A 24,306-nucleotide genomic window follows, 5' to 3' on the forward strand; every position below is an offset into this window, starting at 1 on the left:
GAGACACAGTGTGTCCACTTATGCCTCCATCTTGGCCGGAAGTCCAGTATTTTCTAATGTTATAAATTTTGTGTAAAATGTATGTCTCTCAGTTATAAAAACAAAGATTAATGTGGGCAGTCTGGCTGGCTTGTTGCTTATGGGTGGCTTAGCCACCGAAGGGGCCCAGTCGGTAGAGGGGCAGCATGTCACCCAGGGGCACAGATCATCTGCCACAGTCTAGCGTCTGGCTCCCACACCACTCAGTTGCTCACACAACTTGCCACAAAGTTGCTGCTTGGAGAGTCTAACTTTCTGGCCAACAAACTTCAAAGATATTCAATAAAACTCCCCAAAAGTGCATAACAGGAAGTGAAGGCAGAAAAATCAGTGACTAACCTGCAGCATCATTTGTGCCTTAACACCTCTTTCCACTGAGAATTCAGAGGTAGAAACTGTTAACGCCTTGAGACAGTGTAGTTCAATTCATTTGCAATAAAACCAATTCATTTGCAACTCATTTACAGAGTGAATCAATTACTCTTTGCTAAAACAAATAGATCTTAAAATCTAATCAGAGGATCAAAACAAAGTTTTATTAAAAGATGTTTTTCCCCCCTCTTGTAATCTATAGGTCCCAGGAGAAAAAAGAAGAGGCTATCACTTTACTGAAGGATTCCATTAAATATGGTCCAGAGTTTGCAGATGCTTATTCAAGCTTAGCTTCATTACTGGCTGAGCAGGTGATGGTTTCTATTTGATTTCACATATTTTTTAAATTTTACTGTTGAATGAATAAATTAATATTACACAGATTTTGATACTCGTGGTTTAGTTTATAAGCTCACACTGGACAACTAACCCCTATGTCAGTTTTCCTCTTGACAGAAATTACAAGCATAGTATTTTACCTCTAATATTTTCTGTGAAATGTAGGTGATCTTTAGACAAAAGTGGTTCATTATAGGCCTTTGATATATTCTCTATCACTTTGGGACAAAATCTGTCAAGAGCAACACACAGTACTTGCTGGCTTTAATACTATTTACTTAATCACATTTTTCTGGGGGGATTGTTAAGGTATTAAGATCTCTAAACTTAATATGAAACCAATTATCAGTCATCTTATAGATCCAGTGTCTGAGTACCTGTTAGATCACAGAGGCTTATAGGACAGACTCCTGAGATAACATTTCTCTTGGCATAAAATAAAGGAGTGTTTTAATTTCCCTCCTTCTTTTCTCTTGTGTCTACATGATTTGGTGCCACTTGTCAATGTGCTGGGTGCCTGTCCCCTGCTATGGGGACACAAAAGTAAGTTGTCTTCTCCGAATTGATGATACAGTTTTGTTGACACACATAAGTGCCCTCGGTAGACAGTAGCTTCTGCTATCATACAATTGCCAGATTGTCTTTAAAATCATTCGCAGAGCACCCTTGAAGGATGCCCTGCAACACTCAGTTGGCTTAAATGTAATGGAAGATTTGGTACTGCATGTCAGGTACCTAGGGGTGCAATTTGCATTTGAAAACCTTTGGAGGTTTCATCAGGAAACAAAATTAAGACATTCTGTGGATATTTACATGTCAGAAGTGGTAAGTGTAGTTGTCTCGCTCTAATAGTCTACGTGTAATGTAAGTGGGCTTTAGACAAAAGCCCATGTCTCTAGTGGGCGATTTTAATGGCGGTTTTAGCACATATTTGTGATGATGGTCGTGGTCTATGGTATGCACTGGCAGACCTCGGCTGCCTTTGGCCTGGGCTGAAACAGACACAGTAGGGGTTTTCTGAAGAAATGATTGACTCCATCATTATTCCCTTCTCTCACCTCATTCAGCGTCCTTTATTTTCATAAGAAGACCCTCACCCTACGATGCTTGACTGGCTGTCTTCCAGCTACTCAGACGTGCGAAGCATGCTCCTCGCTCAGGGCCTTCGCACAAACTGTCCGCTTTGCATGCAGCACTTTTCTCTCAGACGTCTCAGTGTTTCCTTCCTCGTGTCATGCTGGTTTTAGCCTGACTGCTGCCATATCGGAGAGGCTGTGTGTGACTGCCCTTTCTAAATACGAATCTCACCGCCCCCCATGTTCTCTAGCACCTTGCCCTGCCTTTCTTTTCCCCATATCGTTTACCACCATCTCTCATACATTTATTTGCCTGTGATCCTTCTCCCACCACCAGAATACTTAACTCCATGAGAATGGCTGCCTGTTTTTATTCATGGCTGTATCTCCACGCCTGTCACACTGCATGCAATCAATAAATACTGAGTAAATACATGAATCAATATGAACTGAAGAACATGGAGTCCCTCCAATCCAGCACTCACTCTAAATTTACTCTTATATTACAAGGAGGTCTGGGCCTATGGGCCACGCTGTTTTGTGACTGAGTTGTGCCTCTGTGTGATGCTTTTGTCCTGCACTGAGGAATAGCTGTGTGAAATTAGTCATTTCACCCATGGGGTCAGGAGCAGGGGTGAGGCCAGCACCTCCTACATCACTCAGTGGCTTCTTTATGACGTCTCGAGGGAGAAATTTCTCTCATGTTTCAATATTAGGAAAGGCTAGGTTTTTGAATTACAAGGTTTGTGTTTTATTTTTAGTCTAATGCATGAAAAATCTTGCAAATCCCGGAAAGATTAAATCTATTTCCATCCCCCCTCAGACTAACAACCAATCTAGACTGTACAATCTGCTTTTCTGCGAGTGTTGCTTTTAACCCTGGGTTTATGATCATTTTCATTAATAATTTATTTTTGTTCAGTTTGTGTTCTATATTTTTGAAAGCTGCCTCAGTTTCTTTGTGAAATAATGAGGTATAAGTAAGTAAATGAATAAAGAAGGCATTGCATTAATAGTTCCCATTCATATCTTTTTTTCACAGTTCACCAGGACAAATAGTAAATGTTAAATTGCTCTCCTTGGTGAAAATGACCCTCCAGATAAATGAAAATATCACTCATCTAATAGTACTAGTAACACCATGGTACGCTGTTCTGGGGGAGCTCTTTGCAGGGAGCTCACAGAGTACCATCTTTCTGTAATGCCATCTCTTCTTTCTCTCCCTCCAAAACCTCCCTGTTTTTCAAGATCCAAGTCAACTTCCACTTCCTCCCTCAACATTCTTCCACCTTCCCATCTCATGGTGAGTTACATTGTATTGAGGCTCCTATAACTGTTTAGGAAACACATATAGACTAATCATATACTTTTATTTCTTTTTCTTTAATATATTTTATTGCTATTACAGTTGTCCCATTTTCGTCCCTTTATTCCCCTCCACCCTGCACACCCCCTCCCACCCACATTCTCCACCTTTAGTTCATGCCCATGGGTCATATATATAAGTTCTTTGGCTTCTACATTTCCTATACTATTCTTAACCCCCGCCCTGTCTATCTTCTACCTACTATTCATGCTACTTATTTTCTGTACCTTTTCCCCCTCTAAATTAATATCTTGAACTATAACTTAAGCAGTTTTCCAGGTTTATTTTCCTTGCAAGACTACAAGTTTGTGTTTTTTAAAAAATAAAAGCAGTTTCTTCTTTGTATACGTCTTCCTTCACTAGGGCTTAAGAGAGTTTACTGTGTAAGGCAGGCATTCAGACAGCGTGTCTTAATTTCAGTTACTTTGGGATACAGTTACTCCGTGCTGTGCTACTACAAGCATTTGACAGTGAACGGGGGCGCCTGGTCCTAGACCTCACTTCGTGGTAACCAACTGCTCAGACTTGGGTGAGCAGTACCTCTCCGGGACTCAGTTTCCAAACCTGAATATTGATAAATACTCTAAATTACCCTCACTGTCTCTTAAGCCTCTAACACTTTAGGGTGTCTAAAACTATCTGGTTTAACATCAACTACATGCTAATGAATATTTAATGAATAGCTTAAGGCTCCAATGTAATTAGTGCTATTGTTTCTATACAAATAAAATTTTAATATGTTAATATGTGAAAAGTGATTTGCCAAAATAATCATCTGAAAGTTTCAGTTGTATTCTTTTTCCAAATTGATGAACTCTAAGTTCATTAAAAAATTACTATTTTTAAAATGATAGAGAGTTATTTAGTCCATTCTAAAGTATCTTACTATTAACAAATTTTATAGATGGTAACAACTAAAAAGGACAGCATATACTGTTTCATCATTTATGTTTAAGAAGTGTCAAATGCTTTATTTAAATCAATTATGTAATAAGTTTATTTTTTGAGAATCACAATGGCAAGGTGATGTAATGTTACTGCATACCTCATAGTTACAATTGTGAACAATTTTTACAAAAACCAATCGTGACTATGGCCATGATCTCTTCCTACATACAAAGGCCACATCTTTCGCCGGTCTCTCCTATTCTGGGTTCAAACGTAGAATGCTTGAGATCTAAGAGCATAATTGGAAGATGGAAAGGCTTTCTGTGCTGCTCCTCTGGGCAGTGGACTTGAACATCAAAGAGACAGAGCAGCCAAGCAGTATAACCCCGGACCGCCTTCCCTCTCTTTTAACATCTTGTCTTCATGTCTTGAATTCTTTAGCGATAAAAAGAATGCCTCAGATATACAAGCAAGGCGCAGAAAAACTATTAGAGCTTCACATTCTTTGGAAGCAAAATTAATTCTTCATGTGTGGGGGAGTAGCGGCACAACCTTATTTAACAGCATTCCGCACTTTCAAACACCCAGGGTATGTGAAAGCAGTGTGTGCAGACCTTGGTCGATCTGAGACACACTTGTGAAACTCCCCTCACAGGTCACCTACCAGGGCCACCTTTGCACATGGACGGCCCGTGCTTGCTGTGGTTGGGGCCAATATAATGTTAAAAAACTCTTCCCTACGCTGAACTGAAACCGCCTGTTCTGTAATTTGCTCCCTTGGGGCCCCGTGCAACAGAGAGCTTGCTGAGCACAGTTAGTTATCTTGTCATGTCTTTAATCATCTCTTCTCTAAGGTAGCCCCACCTCTTTAAACTTGTGTCTCATTTACCCTGCTGTCCAAGTACTTTCCCTCCAGTCACGTAGCTTTGCCTAACCTCTGGATTACCTGTTGTCTCATGACAGTGTGGCTCCCAAATTGAACTGGCTTCTCAAACTAGTTCATAAGCTCCCGGTGGAATAGAAATTCTTACTTCCCTGTCTTGAGCTCCTGTGTACCTATTATTTCACACCCTAAAATGAATGAGTATTAGTTGTCTAGCATCCACATGATAACCTGGCTCAGATTGGAGATCCAATCAACTGAAAACCCTTAAAAAGTGAAGCGTTGTTAATCCAGGTCTCACCCATTTTGCAGGCAAGTGTTTACAGCCTGGATGAAAGAATTCATCTTTATCTGTTTTTTATCTCAGCTTCTTTATATCAGCCTAAAATTTCAGGACTTTTTATTTATTTTTTTATGCCATTCATTATATTAACTACCCTTTCCAGCTATTTCAGTTGGCAAGTTGAGTAAGAATATCTTCTAGTTACTTATTTACAGTATTAGTAAATAATGTTGCCCGGCTCATAGCGGAGCCCCAAGTTGTGGCTGTAGAATTTTCTTTCCAGGTTGACCTCCATTTTACCCAAGGCTCTTTAGGTACAGTTATTCAACTTTTGGTTAATTTGTTGAATTATACAATGGGGGCCCTCAAAAACCCAGAATTTATTTATAAAAAATGTAATTATTCTTACATGTTTAAACTTCAGTCGCCTTCAAAGTGCTCTCCATTGGATGCAATACACCTACCGAGACTTTTTTCCACTGCTCAAAACAGCCTTTGAACTCATCGCCTTCAGTGCTGCTACCATGTTTCGTTTAACTCTTCCATGTCAGCAGAACGTTTCCCCTTGAGGACTTTTTTCACCCAGGGAAACAACAAAAAAAGTCACTCAGGGCAATATCAGGTGAATAGGGCGGGTGGGGCATGGAGGTCATGCTGTTTTTGGTCAAAAACTGCTGAATACTCAGTGCAGTGTGGGCAGGCGCGCTCATAAATCACCCATTGTGAATTGACAAACACGTTGAAAGAGTGTTCAAAAAAATTCACTGAAGCCAAAAGCAGTCTCTCACAACACCACCAGCTGGTATACGGGAGGGTTCCTAGTGGGGGAAGTCAGTATTACAAGGGCATTGCCCTCCAGAAGATAATTCTGTTTTTTGGGGGGACCCCCAAAACTCTTGGCCACAAGGGTGCTGTGAGAGATTTTGTCAGACTCCTTCTGAGATCTTTCCCCCTGATCTAAGGTTGTGATTCCATAGGTAGGTAGGTAGGTAGGTAGGAAGGAGGGAGGGAGGGTGGGTCCATTTGTCAGTGCCCTGCCCTTACTGCGAGCATGCTGCTGTCTGTTGACACCATTTCCTGTCCTCACTGCTAATAAAACCATGAGTTTACATAATAATGCCTTCTAGGGGTTTTCTGTGACTAATACTGTGTTTCTTACTCTTTTGGAACCTGAAGGTAGTAAGTAAATTGGGGCAGAATAGAGCATCTGAAAAGGGGACATTTGAAAAATAGGATAATGAGCTTGAAAAGACATTATGTGATGGAACATATTGGAGCCCAAGTTTGAAATTGGTATGTAATGGAAAGCAAAGGTTCAATGCCTGAGGGGCGGCTTTTAAAACACGTGACAGGGAAAATCCTGTGGAAATATGTGGGGTGTTTTGGAGGAGGCTTTACATGCATTCTGGTGTGAGAAGCTGAGAGCCTTGTTTTAGGAATAAAGTGTAGGAATGGATACACTGTACTGTGGAAATAGATTTGTTTTGTACTGACGGACTATCTGCATGTGAGGGATGAAAGGAAAAGAAAAATAGAAAGTTAAGAACTCGAGTGCAGAGTGCCTGAAGGGCTGAGAAGACCTACTGAGCCACTAACAGCCATGGGGAAACCAGGGAGAAGCAGGGTTTGGGGAAGGGAGGAAATGAGAGCAGCTTCAACACTGGTGTCAGTTACAGGAGTAATATGAATATGTAATGGAAAGTGTGTAAAAATCAGAGAAAATAAAATACACCTTTCACCTGTAATATATCTAGAAACAACAAATATTTCAATTTTAATATCCTGCAGGTCTTTTAAATATATATTTTTTCATACTTACATTCACATATAGTTTGCATCCTGCTTTTTGCACTTACCATTAAATTATATGTAATGTAATATGCATTTTCATGGTGCTAAATGGCCTCCATAAATACCATTTTAATGGATGCATGCTAGTTTATCAAATGATGCATTATAATTTACATAATATCCTAGCTGCTGGTCATTTGGTGTGTGCACATGTATGTGTGTGTGTGAACTTTGTCTTTCTATGACTTTTTAAAACAACATTATGAATCATTTCTTAATGACAGATTCCTAGAGGTAGAATTCCCATATCAAAGAGGATAAGTATGTGTCATTGAGGCACCTTACGAAATCACTTGGGATTCATTACTAAATTGCTTTCCAAAAGAGTGGTACCGATATGCTCTGCCGCCAGCAGGGTGAAACCTTTATGTCTTGAGTGTCAGTGGAACATTTAAATGAAAGTAGCATATGGACAGATGGCAGGGGTGGAGAGGTAGGTTTAGGACTTAGGAAAAGTGAAACAATATTATGAGTAGGTAATTTCTCTTGAGGGGAAAATGAAGAATAGTATGAAGGGGAGACCCCTAAATTATCTGTTAGTTTTCTCATTTTTCAGATAAAGACTGAGGTGCACAGAATTAAGTGCTGCTCAAGGTCATACAGATAATTAGTGTCAGGACCTGGACTAGAGCCTGGTCTCTCAACCCCTCCCCCACTGCTCTTTCACTGTGTGATGTTGGGGTCCTGGGACTGGCCTGTGGGAGTGGGCCATAGTTAATGAGTCTGGGTGCACAAGGGCCAGAAGGGAGAAGAGAAGTGATAGAGGAAACCCAGGTGGGTGGGTTGTCATAGAAATGAGATACATAAAAGGGTCCAGAAGAAAGCCCACGCTCCTATGTGTCTGTTGCAGCAAAGAAGAAAACAAAGGACAACAAATAAACTCTTAGGTTCAAAGTCGGGGTGGTCTCTGACTTGCTACTCTCTTCTGGTTCTCCATTAGCATTCAGAACTGGCTGCCTTCCAGCTTCACAGATAGGATTATAAACATTTACAGACCCACCATCATTTTTAACCAGCTTATGCTTGCCACAGACCATATAGCTTACAATACACCAGCAGTAAAGGAAATAAAATTAGCATTGTTTATGACTCTGAACCACCGCAAATTATGGCAAGCCCCAGCTTTATAGCCTGTTGAAAAACTCATTTAATTAATTTGATAATACTTAAAATATTTTCCTTTTATGTATTTTGGGATATGAGTTCACCTGATACAGGAATGAAAATTGGAACAATAAAATATAAATTAGAAGTATAGATTAAGAGTAAGAGGTTCAGGGTCAATTTCTGCCTTCTAAAAATACCCCCTTTTGGTTAGATTCAGCCATGTATAGCATTGCACGTGTGGCCAAGTGAACTTGAACTAAACCCTACTTTAAGGATTCACTGATTTAATTATTCAGCACACATTTATGGAGCATTTAATGCTACCACCAAGCATTAGAGATTGTTGAAGTAGCAAGGTATGGGCCTTACCCTCATGGAACTTGGAGTCTAGACTGTAAGTCCACCCCCTAAACAAAGAATTACATCTTTGGCCCCTCCCAAATATCCAACACAATTGTGACAAACGGGCAAAGGGAGAGCACCAGTGCAGATGTTAAGCGGACCAGACCTAATGTGGGAAGGGGTACGTGGGGAGTGCCGACAGTGACCAAATAGGGATATTCAGTCTGGTACCTGGAGAACTTGTCGATTATAACTAGGTGAAAATGAATAGGACAAGCTTTCTGGCCACAGGGAGTAGACCATGTGAAGGCTCTAGGTGGAGAACAGTCGAAGTGCCTTCCTCTAATAGAGAGTCCTGTGCCTAGAAATGCAGAGAATGAAGATCAAATGGCATGGGAAGAAAGCTGCTGGTGAAATGTGCGTGTTCTCTCTTTTTCCGGTCTCCTCTGACAGTGTTATTCCCTGTGTTTACTTACACTTGTCATGCTTTTTTAAAAAAATGATTCTTGGCACTTCTTCTTTAAACTGTTTCTCTCACTGAAATTATCACAGGGTGGTGTTGATCACAGTCTGCTAGATGGTGAGAAAATTCAGATTCGGAAATATCTAATATTTCCGTGGTGTGGAGAATTGCCAGGGCAGTTGATTCATTTCAGTTGAATGTGAAAGAGAATCAGACATCAAATATTGACAGCATGTTTCTCAAAAATGTCCATGTTGATGACTGATGAGTGGAAAAGATGTTTTGTAAAAAACAAAAAAGCAAAGGGGAAGGTACAAAAGCAGAACATCTCTGCTTTTTGTTTGGAACTGCTGTTTCTTGAGTTTCTCAGAGAAGTCGTTGACATGAGTTTAAATACCTCCATTCGTCCTAAACTTCCCAGGTTTGTAACAGTAAATAAAGTCATGTATTAGTCATAATAAAGTTACGCATTTTCTGAAAGAGGGAGGATCGCTTATGTAGTCTTTTCCATGTTTAATTTTGTAGGTATATTTCAGTCCTTTTTTGAAGAATTCAGATCTCTGTCCAAGATTTCAGCAATGTCTGATAAAGGTATAGCAAAATTGCAGCAAGTAGTTCCCATTGCTTTTCCTCCACGTGTCACTGAGTAACCAGTGCTAGTGAGTACACTGGGACTTGCTACTAGGAGATCTGGATTTGAGGTACCTTTGAGTGACCAAAATAAAGATGAACAAAATAAAGCCATTCAGTTGACGGGGAGATACCTTACGACTCCATGTGCTCACAGCATTGACAGAGTGACAGTACCTCTCGAAAGTCCTTCAGATGCACGGCCACAATGTCAGGGCATGAGGACAGCTTCCTACCCCCATCCCCATAGGTCCTTCACCACTTTGGAATACCACGCGCTGTAACTTCTACATGGGAAGCACACGTAGTGACAGGCCACTCACTCAGCCAGCTGCTCACAAAGGGCTTCCGGGGGACCCCTGAGGTCCAAGAAGGTCTATGTAGGTTTCATAATAGTACTAACAAGTAATTTGCCTTTTTCATTCTTGTTCTCTCATGAGGATACAGTAGCTTTTTAGGGGTACATGATGCATCCGCAATTATGAAAGGGCTATTAAAATATCCTCCCCATTTCCAAATAAATGTCTGTGTGAGGCCAGGATTTCCTCATATTTTCAACAAAAAAAATCATATAAAAATAGATTGAGCATAAAAGTAGACATGTAAATCCAACTGTTTTCTATTAAACTAAGCATTAAAAAGATTTGCAAAAAATATAAAATAATGCCACTATTCTAATTTTTCTTTGTAGAATATAACTTTTCATATAAAGGTGTTTTATTTGAGTTTATAATAAATTTAAATATACTAATACTTTTAAAATTTCTCAGCTTCATTTCTATTGAAGTAAATACTTATAGCTCAGAGAAGCAAAGCTCTTTTCTGGTCCTCAGTAATTTTTAGAGTGCAAAAGGATCCCGAAACCAAGAAGTGTTAGGATTGCTACATTAAGCCCATGTCTGTGTGTGCTGGTTGCTGCAACTTGAACGATTAAAAATGTTCTCTGAACATACCAGTTGGTCCAAGAGAATAATCACAGTCAGGGTTCCTTTTTCAGAAGCTCTACTTTTCCCTTTCCCTCCCTTCAGGTAAAAAGCATCCCATGCTGGGGAATTACAGCAGGTAAAAAGTGGAGATGCCCAGTACATTTTATCTCTCCCCAAAGGCCCATTTTATTCCCACCCCGCTGGGAATGCCTCCACGCCTTGGAGAGGAGACCAAGCTGCCTGCTGGCGTTTGGAACCACTGCCCTTGCGGGCCAATTCCATGCTGAGGCAGTGGTGGGTTGGGGATTCTGATGTACAGCAGGCAGTATGTTTTGTCAGGTCCCCGGCATTTTTAATTAAATTTGTTCTACAAATAGTTTATGTTCATTTCCCCGGGATCTTACAAATCAGCAGAGACCAGGAACAGTCTGGCTTAGGTCAGGATCACTAACCAGAAGAGGTGAATGAAAGTGAGGGCCTGACATGGAGCTTTGGGGATTTACTCCTGTTACTTTTTAGGATAAATGCATTGTCCTTCTAGAGGAGGTAGAATTTATTTTAAATAAACAGCTAGGAGGTATTTTTCTTCTGCAGTATTTTTCTTCTTTCATTTTTTAATAAAGGGAGTTAATCATTCCTTGAAAACGTACAGTCACGTGAAAGGAACAGAAAGACCGATACTGAAGGCATTTTTCACAGGGGCAGAGTCTCGAGCCTGCCCTTGGGGTTCACCAGGGGCACAGAGAGGTGATTGTTTGCCTCTGACACACATGGTCTTTTAAATCCCTTTGTTCTCTGGACTTTGAAAATTGAATTTCTAAGGGAAATCCAGCACATAAAGCCAAACACAAGAGAAGTTTTACATGAAAAAGGTGATCTCCTTGCCTCTTTTGGAGATGCAAGAAAATGGGGGAAGAAAAGTAAATTCACATCAGGTAAAACAGTAATTGCGCTTGAAAACTGTTGTTAACTGTTGTGTTTGACTTCAGCGCATTAGACTGTGAAGACATCCATTTTCTCTCTCTCAGGAAAACCATCTTTCCACTCTCCCACAGTTTAGTTATAAGGCTGTTTTTAAGATCTCAAGTAGCTACAGATTTCTTTCCAAGCACATCTTCACGTGGACGCTGGTGCTGGAGTTGGCGGAGGCCAGCATCCCTGGCCATTTGGATCAGGACAGGTCTGCAGTACCCATCGGACCCCAAGTCTGGGTGTCAGTTCTTGCTGCCTCCCAAGTCCCTTGTGCTTCTCCACAACACTGGCACCATCCATTGGCACTGCCTTCTCACTTAAGTGTCTGTCTCATTTACTCTTAGGTCTCAACTCTATACCTGACACACAGATGGTACTTGTGAAATACCTGTTGAGGGGATGGATGGATGGATGGATGGAGAGCCAAAGGTGTAATTGTTTCCTTTGATGCTAGACACACCCTCATTTATTTCCAGAAACTGCTTTTATTCCGGAGTTACCAATTCCCTGAATGTCCACTGAAAACCTACATTCTTCTCTGTCCCCTTGTAGCTCTGAGATCTTGGGCAAATCTGTTAAGCACTTTGCAGCCAAGGTTCTCTAGTTGTTAAAAATGGTAGTTAATTAGTATCCATTAATGTTCTCTCCAGCTCTAATATTCTTTTATTTCCTGTGCTAAAAACCTCATCTATTGTATTTTTCATAACTTTTTATTAATTTGAATAATCTATGACTATGTTAGTGCATTTAAAGGTGCTATGTAAAATAGAGAATTTGATCTTATGAAAATAAAAATTTGGCATTCATGTCAAACCCTAACACTGTTCGGGTGGTAACTGGAAACTCAAGATTTTCAGGAACTGATTCTTCAGGCTGGGATTAGCCAGGGTAATCTTTCTCGGGTTGCCTCTAAGATATCGTTTATTCATCTCTGTATCGGAAAGTGATTAAGAAAAATTAACAGAGAAACCATTCAAGTCAGTTGATTATTTCTCATATAGAGTTACTTAAAGAGTTTTGATGGGAGAGGAACTCAAAACTGTTGGCCGAAATGTGCTTGGGCGGGTCATGATTTTGTGGCGGCAGGAACAGCTCTAGGCCACCTGAGCTCAGAGCATCTGCACTTGCCTCTTTAATACTCCACGTGCACTGGTTCTATTTGTGAGTTCATTCATCTTTGAGCTTAAGTAGACGTATTTTGTTTCATTCATCTCCATATCATTGGTGTCTCTCTCTCAGTGTTTTAAGTAGTAATACTCACACTAGCCGTACTCCTGATAGTAATAGTAAGGAAAATGGTTAACGTGACTATATGCTAAGCATTCTTCTAAGTGCTTCACAGGTTTTAATTCATCTAATCCTCCCAACAACCCTGGGAAAGGTAGTTGTCATCTCCAGTTTACAGTGGGGCCCAGTGCTTAATCACTGTGTCAGCCTGTCTGTAGCTGTGGCCATAAACACGTGCCGAATGAATGGATGAGTCCATAAATATCAAATGCTTCTCTCTAACCCTTAATTTGATTGCAGCCTTACATAATTTGTGTTCTGCCTTCCATTTAACAAACATACTATGCCTACTCACAGATTTCCTAGTCCTTTGGTAGGTGCTATCTTTGTAGATTTTTTCTTCAGTAGATTGAAAGATTTAGAGATTTTCATTCATCTTTAACTTTTTGAGTTTGACAATTTACGGAGTCTGGCAAGTAGGAAAAAACATACTTTTAGAAACACAGATTTCCATTTTTCCTGGATTATGGATCTATAATTGAAATAAGTGACATTTGCCAGATTCAAACCCCACTTCCCAAAATGGCACTTAGATATGTGGATTCAAAGAGATGGCCTTGGCCATTCTGCGGAGGGTTAAGTGTCTTTATCTTTTTGGGTCCAATCAGTGTTAGGCTTCTTGGCTATTGTTGAGCACACTCAATCTATTTTTATTCACTGGCTTAAGGTATCATGTCTGCGGAAATTGATGCTGTACCTTCCCTGTCACTCATCTGGTGGGATGCTTAGTACTACTAACTTGTGATAAAATTATGGAAAATGTTCGTGCTCTGAGCATGTGAAAGAAAAAGTTGGGGTGTACTCAATGCCAAATCATTCCTTCTCACTTGACCTTCACAGCAGGACTAGGAAACTATGAAATTGTTCACTCGTGAGTAATTGTTAGAACCTGGGTAACTTCATTTCATTAGTTAGCTGTTACCTCCTACCTCATAAAGTATGTGACACGACAATCTAAGACGGCTATAAAAAATGTACATGTAAGTAATGAAAGTCTGTTCAAATGGATCTCCAGAGAGTAGGCCAGGGCAGTTAGAAAACGATCCATTGGAGATGTGGTGACTGATGTGGACCACATCTCTGATGTTGCCACAGAGGTAGGAGTTGGAGGTGTGTCTTGAGGGAACATACATTCCTGTTGGATGGGACAGCTCAGAGATGGAAAGCACAGGTTGGACAAAGGAAGTAGTGAGTAGTCTGGTGGGCTATAGAAACATTTCAATAAAGAAAGGATTCCCCCTGGCTGGTGTGGCTCAATGGATTGAGTGCCAGCTTGCAAACCAAAGGGTCGCTGATTCGATTCCCAGTCAGGGCACATGCCCCTACTTGGGGGCAAGCGAGGGACAACTACAGGTTTATGTTTCTCTCTCTTTCTCCCTCCCTTCCCCTCTCTCTAAAAATAAATAAATAAAATCTTTTAAAAAACTAAAGGATTTGACAAAGCCTCCCATAATCTTTACCAGCCTCTCCTCCCCCTCCCCCCAAGACTTCCCCAAATAAACTCTACAGTGTAGGTGAAAGAGTGGTAGCTATGCAGATGCAGCTGTGAGGCAAATACCGGGGCCTCCCTGCCTCCCAGATTGCCACCTCGGAGGGGAGAATTCCTACATTGATGAAGCACCCATTGCCATCCAGAGAGTTCCTGGGTGGAAGCATCCCATTTAAATAATCATTTTGCGACTATTTCCAACGATAAAACGAATCCTTCCAGATACTACTTCTTAGTAAACCCCAGCTGTCTGCCCGAAGGGAACTAAACACAGGTAGGAATTGTAGGTATGTGTGCAGCTAGCATGGGCTTTGGCTCAGACAGAGGACCTAGTGTTCGATCTCGGTGCCCACTGCAGTGTACATGCTCAGTAAGTCGTTTTCCGCTTTTCTCACGTCTGCTATTCAGTTTACTGTTAATTCTTTGAACTTTCTCATTTATTTTTCTTCTGTTTTAAAGGAGAGATTTAAGGAAGCTGAGGAAACATATCAGGCTGGGATCAAGAACTGTCCGGACAGCTCAGACTTACACAACAACTATGGAGTTTTCTTAGTTGACACTGGTAAGTGAAATCGGAGAGAACCTGTTCTGCTGGATGAGGTGATACTCTCAAGCAAAATGACCACCCCGCAAATAATGCCTCCGAAGGAAAATTCGCTGGGCCTGTCAAGGCATCACACCGTTGACAGTTGCCTGGTGTCATGAGCTGTCATTTCTCTAAATCTTCAGGCTCAGTTCAGTAAAATCGGCCCAGAACTTACAGTCCTACGGAAAACTCCCCGAGTGACAGGAAGTGGCCTTGATGATTTAAAGAGTCTTCTCTGAGTAGCATTGATACAGGTTTATAAATCTACAGTAATGAAGTGTCCTCTACAGCGATGCACAACCTGCTCTGAGTGCCGTTCCTGGCAGATGGCTACACTGTTGTGTAACTAATCAAAAGAAGCCGCCAGAATTGTTTTTATTGTTCCTCATGGGATATGTGTCTGAGGAACTGGATTACTGTAATTGATAGAGTGCTCGTGTATGACGATGCTTTATAAAGTGTCCTTACTCCATCTTATTTGAAGACAAACTTTACGGAGCAGGGATTCTGTTTTCTTTGTGTTGTTATTGTTATTCTATTACCATTGTCCCACTCTTTCCCCCTTTGCCCTCCTCCTTTATGACTTGTGCTCATTGTACTGTTTGTGGGTTATAAGCACTTATAAAGAATAAAAAGGTATTTGAATTTAATGCAAACACCACTTTGTTCTCATTGACTATTATAGTATCTGCCCTACAATAAAATTTAGTTTTAATTTGTTTTTTTTGAAGATATTGGAATTATCACAATTTACATTGTGATAACAATCTTTTATTTTTGCATGGAAAATTGTTTTGTAGTGCCACCTGCTGGTTCATTCGCAAAATAGTAATAAATCCCATAACAAACATGTAAACACGGGAAGAACAGCCCTCCTGTTGGCCTGGTCCAGTCCTCTTCCTTCTACTCCAACAACAAAAAAATTCCACCCCAGTCCCGTAACCCCAATTAATAACACTGTATATCTTCCCACCACTCCCTTTGTGTTTGTGTTTTTATGCTGGTGAAATTCTCTCCATTGCCAGTAGTCTGGCACCTCCAACTTAAACTTGCATTCAAAAACGGTGCCCTTGAGAAGATGTCTGTGCAGGTAATAAACATCCCATCCCATTGAAAACGTTAAACTCTTCTGCAGCCCAGTCACTCAGTGATGATTTCACTAGGAAGCTTCTTTGGAGAACCTTACAGACTCGAGAGACTTGATTCCAGCTCTGGCCTGGGATCTTTGTCAAGTCTCGTAATGTCTTTGCATTTTCATGTCTGTATCTGTAAGCAATAATTTTGTTTATTCTAAAACACCTCTTAAATCCCAAAAGGCAGCTAAATAGTATCAAAAATACCTACAAGACAATCTGAGATCACTTAAAGTATTGTAATGTATACAATGTATTGGACCAATGTAGGGTGACATCATTATTATTATTTAAAAAATACCTTTTAAACAAAAATATATAATTTAACAAAAAATGTATTTAAATAAAACTTATTTAAAGCAGTGTCTCAGTTACGGGTGTTGCAGTATTATAATTGAGACAGACCCTTAAAGATTGCTTCAGGACAGTTTTCTTTGTATAATAGCCACTTCTATTTTTTTTTGCATAATGGGTTGCAACATATCTTTATAAATAACAACCACTACTAATCTCAAAACATCCTATTAGCTAATGTAATGGTCAGAATAAACTTTGGCTAAAATTATATATAATAAAAGACACAGGTTTTAATTTCTATTGCTTTGTTATTATTAATTTCTTTGGAAATGGGAAAGAATAGTGAAATGGTTCAAAGTTAGGTGGTGGCAAGGAGAAGAAGCCAAAATGCAAGGCAGTTTACAAACTGAATAATTGATGGTATGACTGTAAGAAGAATGATGTACATCAGAAAATTAAAGAGCTCATGTATTTTCTAATTAAGGCATGTTCTGCTCTTACCAACGCACCTCTGGTTCTAGGCGCTCCAGAGAAGGCAGTGGTCCATTACCAGCAGGCCATCACCCTTAGCCCGAGTCATCACGTGGCCATGGTGAACCTGGGCAGACTCTATAGGTCTCTGGGAGACAACGGCATGGCTGAGGAGTGGTACAAACGGTAACGTTCCTTCCCTTCACTTTGTAAGTTGCCCAAAGACCTCTGCAATTGCCCGTCAATTTTTTACATTTTTTAAAATTTACCTTATTTTTAAGTATAGTTGACATATGACGTTAGTTCAGGTGTGCGACATAGTGGCTCTGCATTTATATACCTTCCGATGGGATCACCGTGACCAGGCTAGTCACCATCTGTCACTGTGCTAAGTCATTACCACATTGTTCACTATGTCATCAACTTCTCAACTGGAACAGACGTACTCTCAGAACCCTAGCGAGTTTTGCCAGCACAGGCAAACGGATTCTTGTCGCCAAAGTGAACAATACGGCACTGCTAATGGTACCCAGATAATGACTTTCCCGCCTGCTGCTTAAAACAGTGTGCTACACCGAGGTTGGAATTTAATCCCCACTGTTTTCTGAAGCTGTAGACAGCAATCCAACGCATAAGTACCAGTGTCAAAAGTGGATATAAATGACCTACTGTGCATACAACAAAGCGGGTCAATCACCATGAATGGAAAAGATCGCTGGGGCTCGGTTTCCATACTAGTAGGTCATTAGAGACACTTAGAGTCAGAGTATAACACTGTGATCTTTTTTTTAACATTCTTTTTTTTAAGATTTTATTTATTTATTTTTAGAGGGAGGGACGGGGGGAGAAAGAGAGGGAGAGAAACATCAGTGTGTGGTTTCCTTGTGCACGCCTCCTACTGGGGTCCTGGCCTGCAACCCAGGCACGTGCCCTAGACTGGGAATCCAACCTGCCACCCTTTGGTTCACGAGGTGGCACTCAATCCACTGAGCCACACCAGCCAGGACTAAATGTTCTTTTTGATATAAAGAACAGAGGTCATATTGGAGCAAAGTCTCAAACCTAAACAGTCATCCCTAAATCTAAGTTTTGACCTTTGGAAATGCACCTATTAGAAGAAAAGTGTTAATTCACCTTTCTTAAAATGCAGCGCCCTGAAGGTGACACGCAATGCTGAGATACTATCACCTTTGGGAGCACTGTATTACAACACTGGCCGCTACGAAGAGGCTTTGCAGATTTACCGGGAAGCTGCGGCGCTTCAGCCTTCTCACAAGGAGCTCCGCCTGGCCCTGGTGAGTAGCTGGACCAAAGAGAATGAAGCTGGAACATGCGCAGAGCAGGCAGCTGAAGGAGCTGTGGTCAGCAGGCCTCAGAACTGGAATTGGAAATGCTATAATATATCCATCTTATGAATATTCATGTAACCAGTGTTAGAGCCATTTACACAAGGCATGGACACTAAAAATACTTTTAAGATTTTGTTTTGAGACAGTTTCAAACTTACAAACATCTGTAAGTATATTAAATAGCTCCCATACACACTTTCACACAGGTTGATCAGTTTTCAGCATTTTGATATATTCCTTTAGCACCCTCTCGTGTGTATGGATATATATATATATGTATATTAGGCATGTGTAGGCATATACACAGTTGTGCATATACATATTATTAATACATGCTATTTCTTCCTGAGCCATGTGAGAATTATAGGTCCCATTCCTTTCATTTCTAAATACTTCAACATATATAGTTCTTACGAAAAAAGCCATTCTCTAACATAGCCACAATATAGATTTCAAATTCAGGAAAATTAATAACAACAACATTTTTACTTCATTTTTGGATCAATACTTCTCCTTTTCCTTAGATTTGCAGTACATCAAATTTATCTTGTTATAAACACAGGAATTCATTTCTCTTTTGACATAGTCAATACTTAGTCAATCTTTTTTGAAAGACACAAGCCACGTCACCGGATATCTTTAACGTCCCTGCCATTCGTGCAGAAACGCACGCGTGTACCTGAGTAAAGAAACAACGAAAACTGCAGCCTCCACGCTTGGTGGTTTGTCCCTCTCTCTGAGTCACAGATAGATGCTGAGCAGTTTTGTCTGGGGTGTTTCCTAAGTGTCTCTTTTCAAGGATGCTTTGTTTGATAAGGTGATAACTAAGTGTCTTCCAAACCAAGGTCAGTGTGGTTTTGCAGGCTCAGGTGTTGGCCATGATGGGTCAGACCAGGGAAGCTGAGAGGATGACCAATCACATCGTGTCAGAGGAGACTGGATGCCTGGAGTGCTATCGCCTGTTGTCAGCGATCTACAGCAAGCAGGAGAACCACAACAAGGTAAAGGGGACACTGGCGTTGTTTGGATTCGTGGGTAGAAGTGGGTGGCCCCTAACATGGCTCCCGGCTGCACAGGAACGAGGCTGAGCCATCTTGGGCGTCACCGTCAGTTGGCGTATCCTGTCTACGGATGCTTTTCACAGACAGCCCTTTAACTTCTTAGATACCCCCTTGAAAAAACAGGTGTTTGGCTCATGCTCGGTCTGAAGATTTTACATGGCATTATCCCAGTTTGTTTTCAACTCACTCCAGAGAGATGAAGACTGACATCTGTATGCTTTATCCTTCTCCATGTTCTTTAAGTATGTTTTTATAGAATCCTTACAGCAACCCTGTACAGCAGGTCATTAACCCTATGTTGCAACTGTTGTTGCTTCTCTCCATTTTAAATGTTACGTATCCAGTAAATTCGTGAAATAATTCAACACAATATTTATTGAATGCCTGCTCTATGCCAAACACTGTAGCAGGCACCAGGAGTAAAGTGGTGTGACAAAAATAATCACAGCCCTTGTCCTCATGGAGTTTACAGTAGACAGGAGTTTATAGAGACAGAGATCGAGCAAGTAATCACAAAGTCAATGTAAAGTTCCGCAGCACTCGGTGATGTCATGAAGAGTGACACAGTCCCTAACAAGGATATGACCAGGGGACCTGAGTGGTCTAGGAGGTCAGGTTCCCTGCAGAGTGATGTGAAGGTAAGGGCAAAGTGATAAACAAGAATTATTAGGCAAAACGGGGACAGTGAAGAGCATTCCAGGTAAGAAAAGCACATGCAAAGGCCCTGTGGTGACAATGAGGAGCCTGTCTGAGGGATCAGCGTGAGGGAGCAGGGTGCGGTGTGACACTTGGCTGCAAACATTTGGAGTACTAGATAGCAAGGCTTGGAACCAAGGCTTGGACAAAAGTTCTGTTCGCTATTATGGGAGAACCTTGGGGTTTTAAGCAGAAGAGCAACACCATCAAGTGTGTGCTTTGAAGGGATCTCTGGCCGCAGGGGCTGGAGCAGGGCATGCGGGGGGCAGAGTGAGCATCAGGCACTATGCAGGGGCTGTGGAAGTGGTGCAGAGGACATGCAGTCAGGGCAAAACATCCAGTGCCGGGTTTTGTTTTCTTTGGACTGGATCACACAGCCTCCCTGTAAAGTGATTGAGGACCATTTCCTTGTCACTAATACAAATGAGAGACCTGGAGCACAGGAAATTTACTTTGTCAGAGCTACATTTTCTCAAAGAAAACATCAGAGACAATGAAGAACTGATTGCCACCACACTAGGTAGCTCATAAGAACAAAAAGTATACATTTTATCATTTAAATTAGTTTTTCTGTATCTAATCTGCATTTATTCCGTCTTCATTTCCAATTTATGCAGGCACTTGATGCTATCGACAAGGCTCTCCAGCTGAAACCGAAGGACCCAAAAGTCGTTTCTGAACTTTTTTTCACAAAAGGGAACCAACTAAGAGAGCAGAACCTTCTGGACAAAGCTTTTGAGGTACAAACAGTTAATAAAATTATGTTATTAAATTCGTGAATTAAAATTCTCAGTTTTTAATGAAGCACATACAGTAGATTCTAAGATCACTGGCATGTTTGTGAATTTTCTGATTGATCAACATGACATAAGTTTGTATTTTATAATGGAGCTTCTGGTGTTTGACTACTCAGCGTCCTGCCAGACCTCTTCATTATTTTCTGAATTATCACCTTTAGCCTACTATTTGAAGCATTTTACATTTTGCCTCCAAACCAGCTTCTCTGTCTCCCCCCACCTCTCTCGCTCTTCTTTTCTATGTGTCTTCAGTGACCATCTCTTCCAGCTGGACCAGCGCTTGAACAGCTTTGGGCATTGCCACACGTCCTTCTAACACACTCTCCTCCCCTCGAGGATGCCCATTCATCCACCAACACACAGCCTGTGTCCTCCTCCCTCAGGAAGCCCTCTGGGCTGTCCTTTCTCCCCATGGCCTTAATTCCTCGCAACTCTTAAAGCACTGACTGTCTTTACCAGTCCCTTGAAAGTGTCATGTATTACATAGTCCTGTCAGGTCCTTTCTCGCCCCTCCTCTGTCCCTGTGTGTGTGATACACGTGCATTTTGGCTCCCCAGTTAGACTGGACTTTTCCTTGTGCAAAGGCCTGCTTCCTTCTGTGTCTAAAGTGTAATGTGTCATATCTTAAACTGTCCGAGATGTGCAATTTTGGAATTTAATTGATGCACAATTTGAAATCAAAAAGACGTTTACAAGTGTAAGCGGAAATGTTATAGATGTCATACATTTTCCTTGTACCTGGTAAAGCCACAAGTTGGAATTAATGAAGTAAAAAATATATACTAAATATATCATGGGAAAGGAAATTTTTAAATGCTGTTTTTAAAAATAGACAGTGAGTGGCTTTTCAAATGTTATTGGAAAACATGTGAGGATAACTGGAAAAACTGATTCGAATGTGACCCCTTCAAACAGAAATGGTAGCATTTCTAAGGCAGAAATTGTGCATTTTTCTCTGCTTTGTGAATATTTTCAATTCTTGAGTTATTTACAACTAAAATGACAGTTTAATGACTAATTAATAATAATTATGAATATTTATATGGAGTCTCGATCTGTATCTTATACATTGTATAAAGCAAAAGTATTTTTTAGTTGCTGGACCAGTGGATCAAATAATCACCAAAGAAAAGATGGATTTCTGAAGGGTAGGAGTAAAGCCGTGGCCTAGTAGTAACAGCTAAAGGTGTCAGCACTTTTATGTGTGACTCAGACATACTACATACTTTAACCTTCACCACGATCATATAAGAAAGTCATGGTCATTGTCAGCCTTTACAGTTGAAAACACTGAGAATCAGAGGCCATGTAACTTGCTCAAGGTCACACAGAGGAAATGAACTAGAGCCAGAACTGAAACTATATCCCATCTGTACTACTGCCTATCTATGCTGATAGAGGCTGAGACGTACTCTCTAAGTTTATTTTAACAGCTTTTTAAGAGCATATAGTTTCTTAATATTTGCTCTTCTAAAACTAAAGCAGAGGAGGGATGGACAAATTCTCATTACTTAAGGATCTGATCGATCGGCTTCTTGCTAATGAAAATAGCAAGGAACATTAAACTATACACATACGTACTTAGCTTTGTAGTTGAACACTTTTTTTTAAAGATTTTATTTCTTTATTTTTAGAGAGAGGAGGAAGGAGAGAGAAAGAGAAGGAGAGAAACATCGATGTGTGAGGGAAATATCAGTTGGCTGCCTCTCGCACATCCCCAACTGGGGACCTGGCCTGCAACCCAGGCGTGGGCCCTAACTGGGAATCAAACTGGCAACCTTTCAGTCCCCAGGCCGGCGCTCAATCCACTGAGCCACACCAGCGAGGGCGTAATTGAGCACTTTGTAAAAGCAACACTCATAGCCTTTAGTTTTATTTAAGACGACTACTCTTAAAATCAAGACTCCGTGGTGAGCATGCCTTTGATGCGAAACAACATGCAAAATATTAAAAATATACCTCACAAATATTACAGCTAATTGGAAAAGTTTTATTCAGGCCAAAAAAAAAAGTATTCAAGGGTTAAGTAATTCCCTTCAAACACCGAAGACCTTTCATATGGAAGAAAAAGAAAAGAAAGGCTTTCTAATGGTTAAAACTGTCCCCCAGTAAAACAGATGTCCTTAAGTAATGCGTACCCTGTGCCTCCAAGAATGTCAGCATAGGCCAAAGAACCAGGCCAGTGATATTGTGAAAGGGGTTATTACTGTAAGGTTAATCTATTTAGGAAATGCCTCTAAGGTCCTATGATTATAAAAACATTTTTCTTACAAACTCCACTTACAGTGAAAAGGGCCAAAAAGCACCATTTTCTTGCAGGTCAAGGCCAGCGGGAAATGATTCACTGTGCTAGAAATCTCCTGGATTTCCTGCAGGTGTCTTCAGTCTCAAGTCCGCACATTAGTTCTGCAAGGAAATTACACATTTCAGTTTCCTCTACTTTAGAGCCGTCAGTGTTAAAAATTAATAGAAATAAATGGGGCCCCTGTGAAGTAGAAGTGGCTGTTCATTTTCTTAACCATTTAAATTTTCACATATGAAGCAAGTGGTTTCTACAATTACATAGTGGTGAAGGTGCGTTCTCGTTTCCCAACCTAAAGATATTTCTTATGTGTCTAGAGCTATAGAGCTGCCGTGGAACTGAATCCAGATCAAGCCCAGGCCTGGATGAACATGGGAGGGATCCAGCACATTAAGGTCGGAAATAACTCACTTGCGTGCGAACTGGGTTTTCCACTTGTGTTTTCTCTGTCTTCTCTCTTGAAAGGTTGAGAAACTATTACTAATTTACTCTTTGAATTATTTGAATACCCAAAACATAATTGTTTAAAGGTAAAATTAGCACAGTTTATGTTCACTTTGTATTATCTAGATATTCAACATCATGAAGCCATTTTAAAAACAAACCTATATAAATTAGATCCCATGATTTTATCCTAAAGAAAATCATATGAACCGTCATTTTAAATTTAGTGGTACTTCCCCTTGAATCGGTGTCTGGAAGTTAAAAGATCTATTGAGCGTTAGTTTAAAATGTAGCAAATACCCTGATAAAAATTAATATATCCTTTTCCCTCTTTAATATCATGTATTAGGTTGACAATATAAAATCGCCATGTTTGTAGTTTAAACTGGTCTAATATCGGTGAATCATGTGGTGCAATCCAATACAAGCACATGGACATGCCCATGACTTGGATGTGGTCGTTTTTACATTTTTAATGTGAGTAGAGTTAGCATACAACATTATATTAGTTTTAGGTACACAGTGTAGTGATGTGACGTGTATATACCTTACAGTGTGATCACCACACTAGGTCTAGTAACTCTCTGTCACAAGGCAAAGTTATCACAACCATTATTGACCATATTTCCCTTGGACGTGGTCATTTTTGATGCCACCATTAAAATGCAGGGTTATCGTTGTGAGGCCTTCAAGAACAATCATTAGCTTTCAGTGTCTTTTGCGTTGCCGGGCAGTGTGGGCGTGCCTAGGCAGTGCTTCCCTGTGCTGAGCCTCATCCCTGCCTGCGCCTGGGTGAAGCACAGGAAGGATGAGGGCTGTGGTAAGGGTGGGAGTGGAATAAGGCTTTGCGAGAAGGT

The 24,306-nt window shown here is 40.6% G+C and overlaps 1 protein-coding gene across 2 annotated transcripts in view; it reads left to right on the forward strand.

Annotated features, from left to right (window-relative positions):
- The window catches only part of TMTC1 (transmembrane O-mannosyltransferase targeting cadherins 1), a 244,192-nt gene that overhangs the window by 213,410 nt on the left and 6,476 nt on the right, over positions 1-24,306 (forward strand). For both annotated transcript variants that reach the window (XM_053921684.2, XM_024575801.4), the window contains exons 13-19: positions 614-722; positions 14,773-14,875; positions 16,851-16,986; positions 17,951-18,095; positions 19,013-19,150; positions 20,524-20,646; positions 23,323-23,400. In XM_053921684.2, coding sequence (XP_053777659.1) covers positions 614-722; positions 14,773-14,875; positions 16,851-16,986; positions 17,951-18,095; positions 19,013-19,150; positions 20,524-20,646; positions 23,323-23,400 — 832 coding nt within the window. The remainder of the gene's footprint in view (positions 1-613; positions 723-14,772; positions 14,876-16,850; positions 16,987-17,950; positions 18,096-19,012; positions 19,151-20,523; positions 20,647-23,322; positions 23,401-24,306) is intronic.

This window comes from Desmodus rotundus, chromosome 3 (assembly GCF_022682495.2).
Source record: "Desmodus rotundus isolate HL8 chromosome 3, HLdesRot8A.1, whole genome shotgun sequence".
Taxonomy (NCBI): domain Eukaryota; kingdom Metazoa; phylum Chordata; class Mammalia; order Chiroptera; family Phyllostomidae; genus Desmodus; species Desmodus rotundus.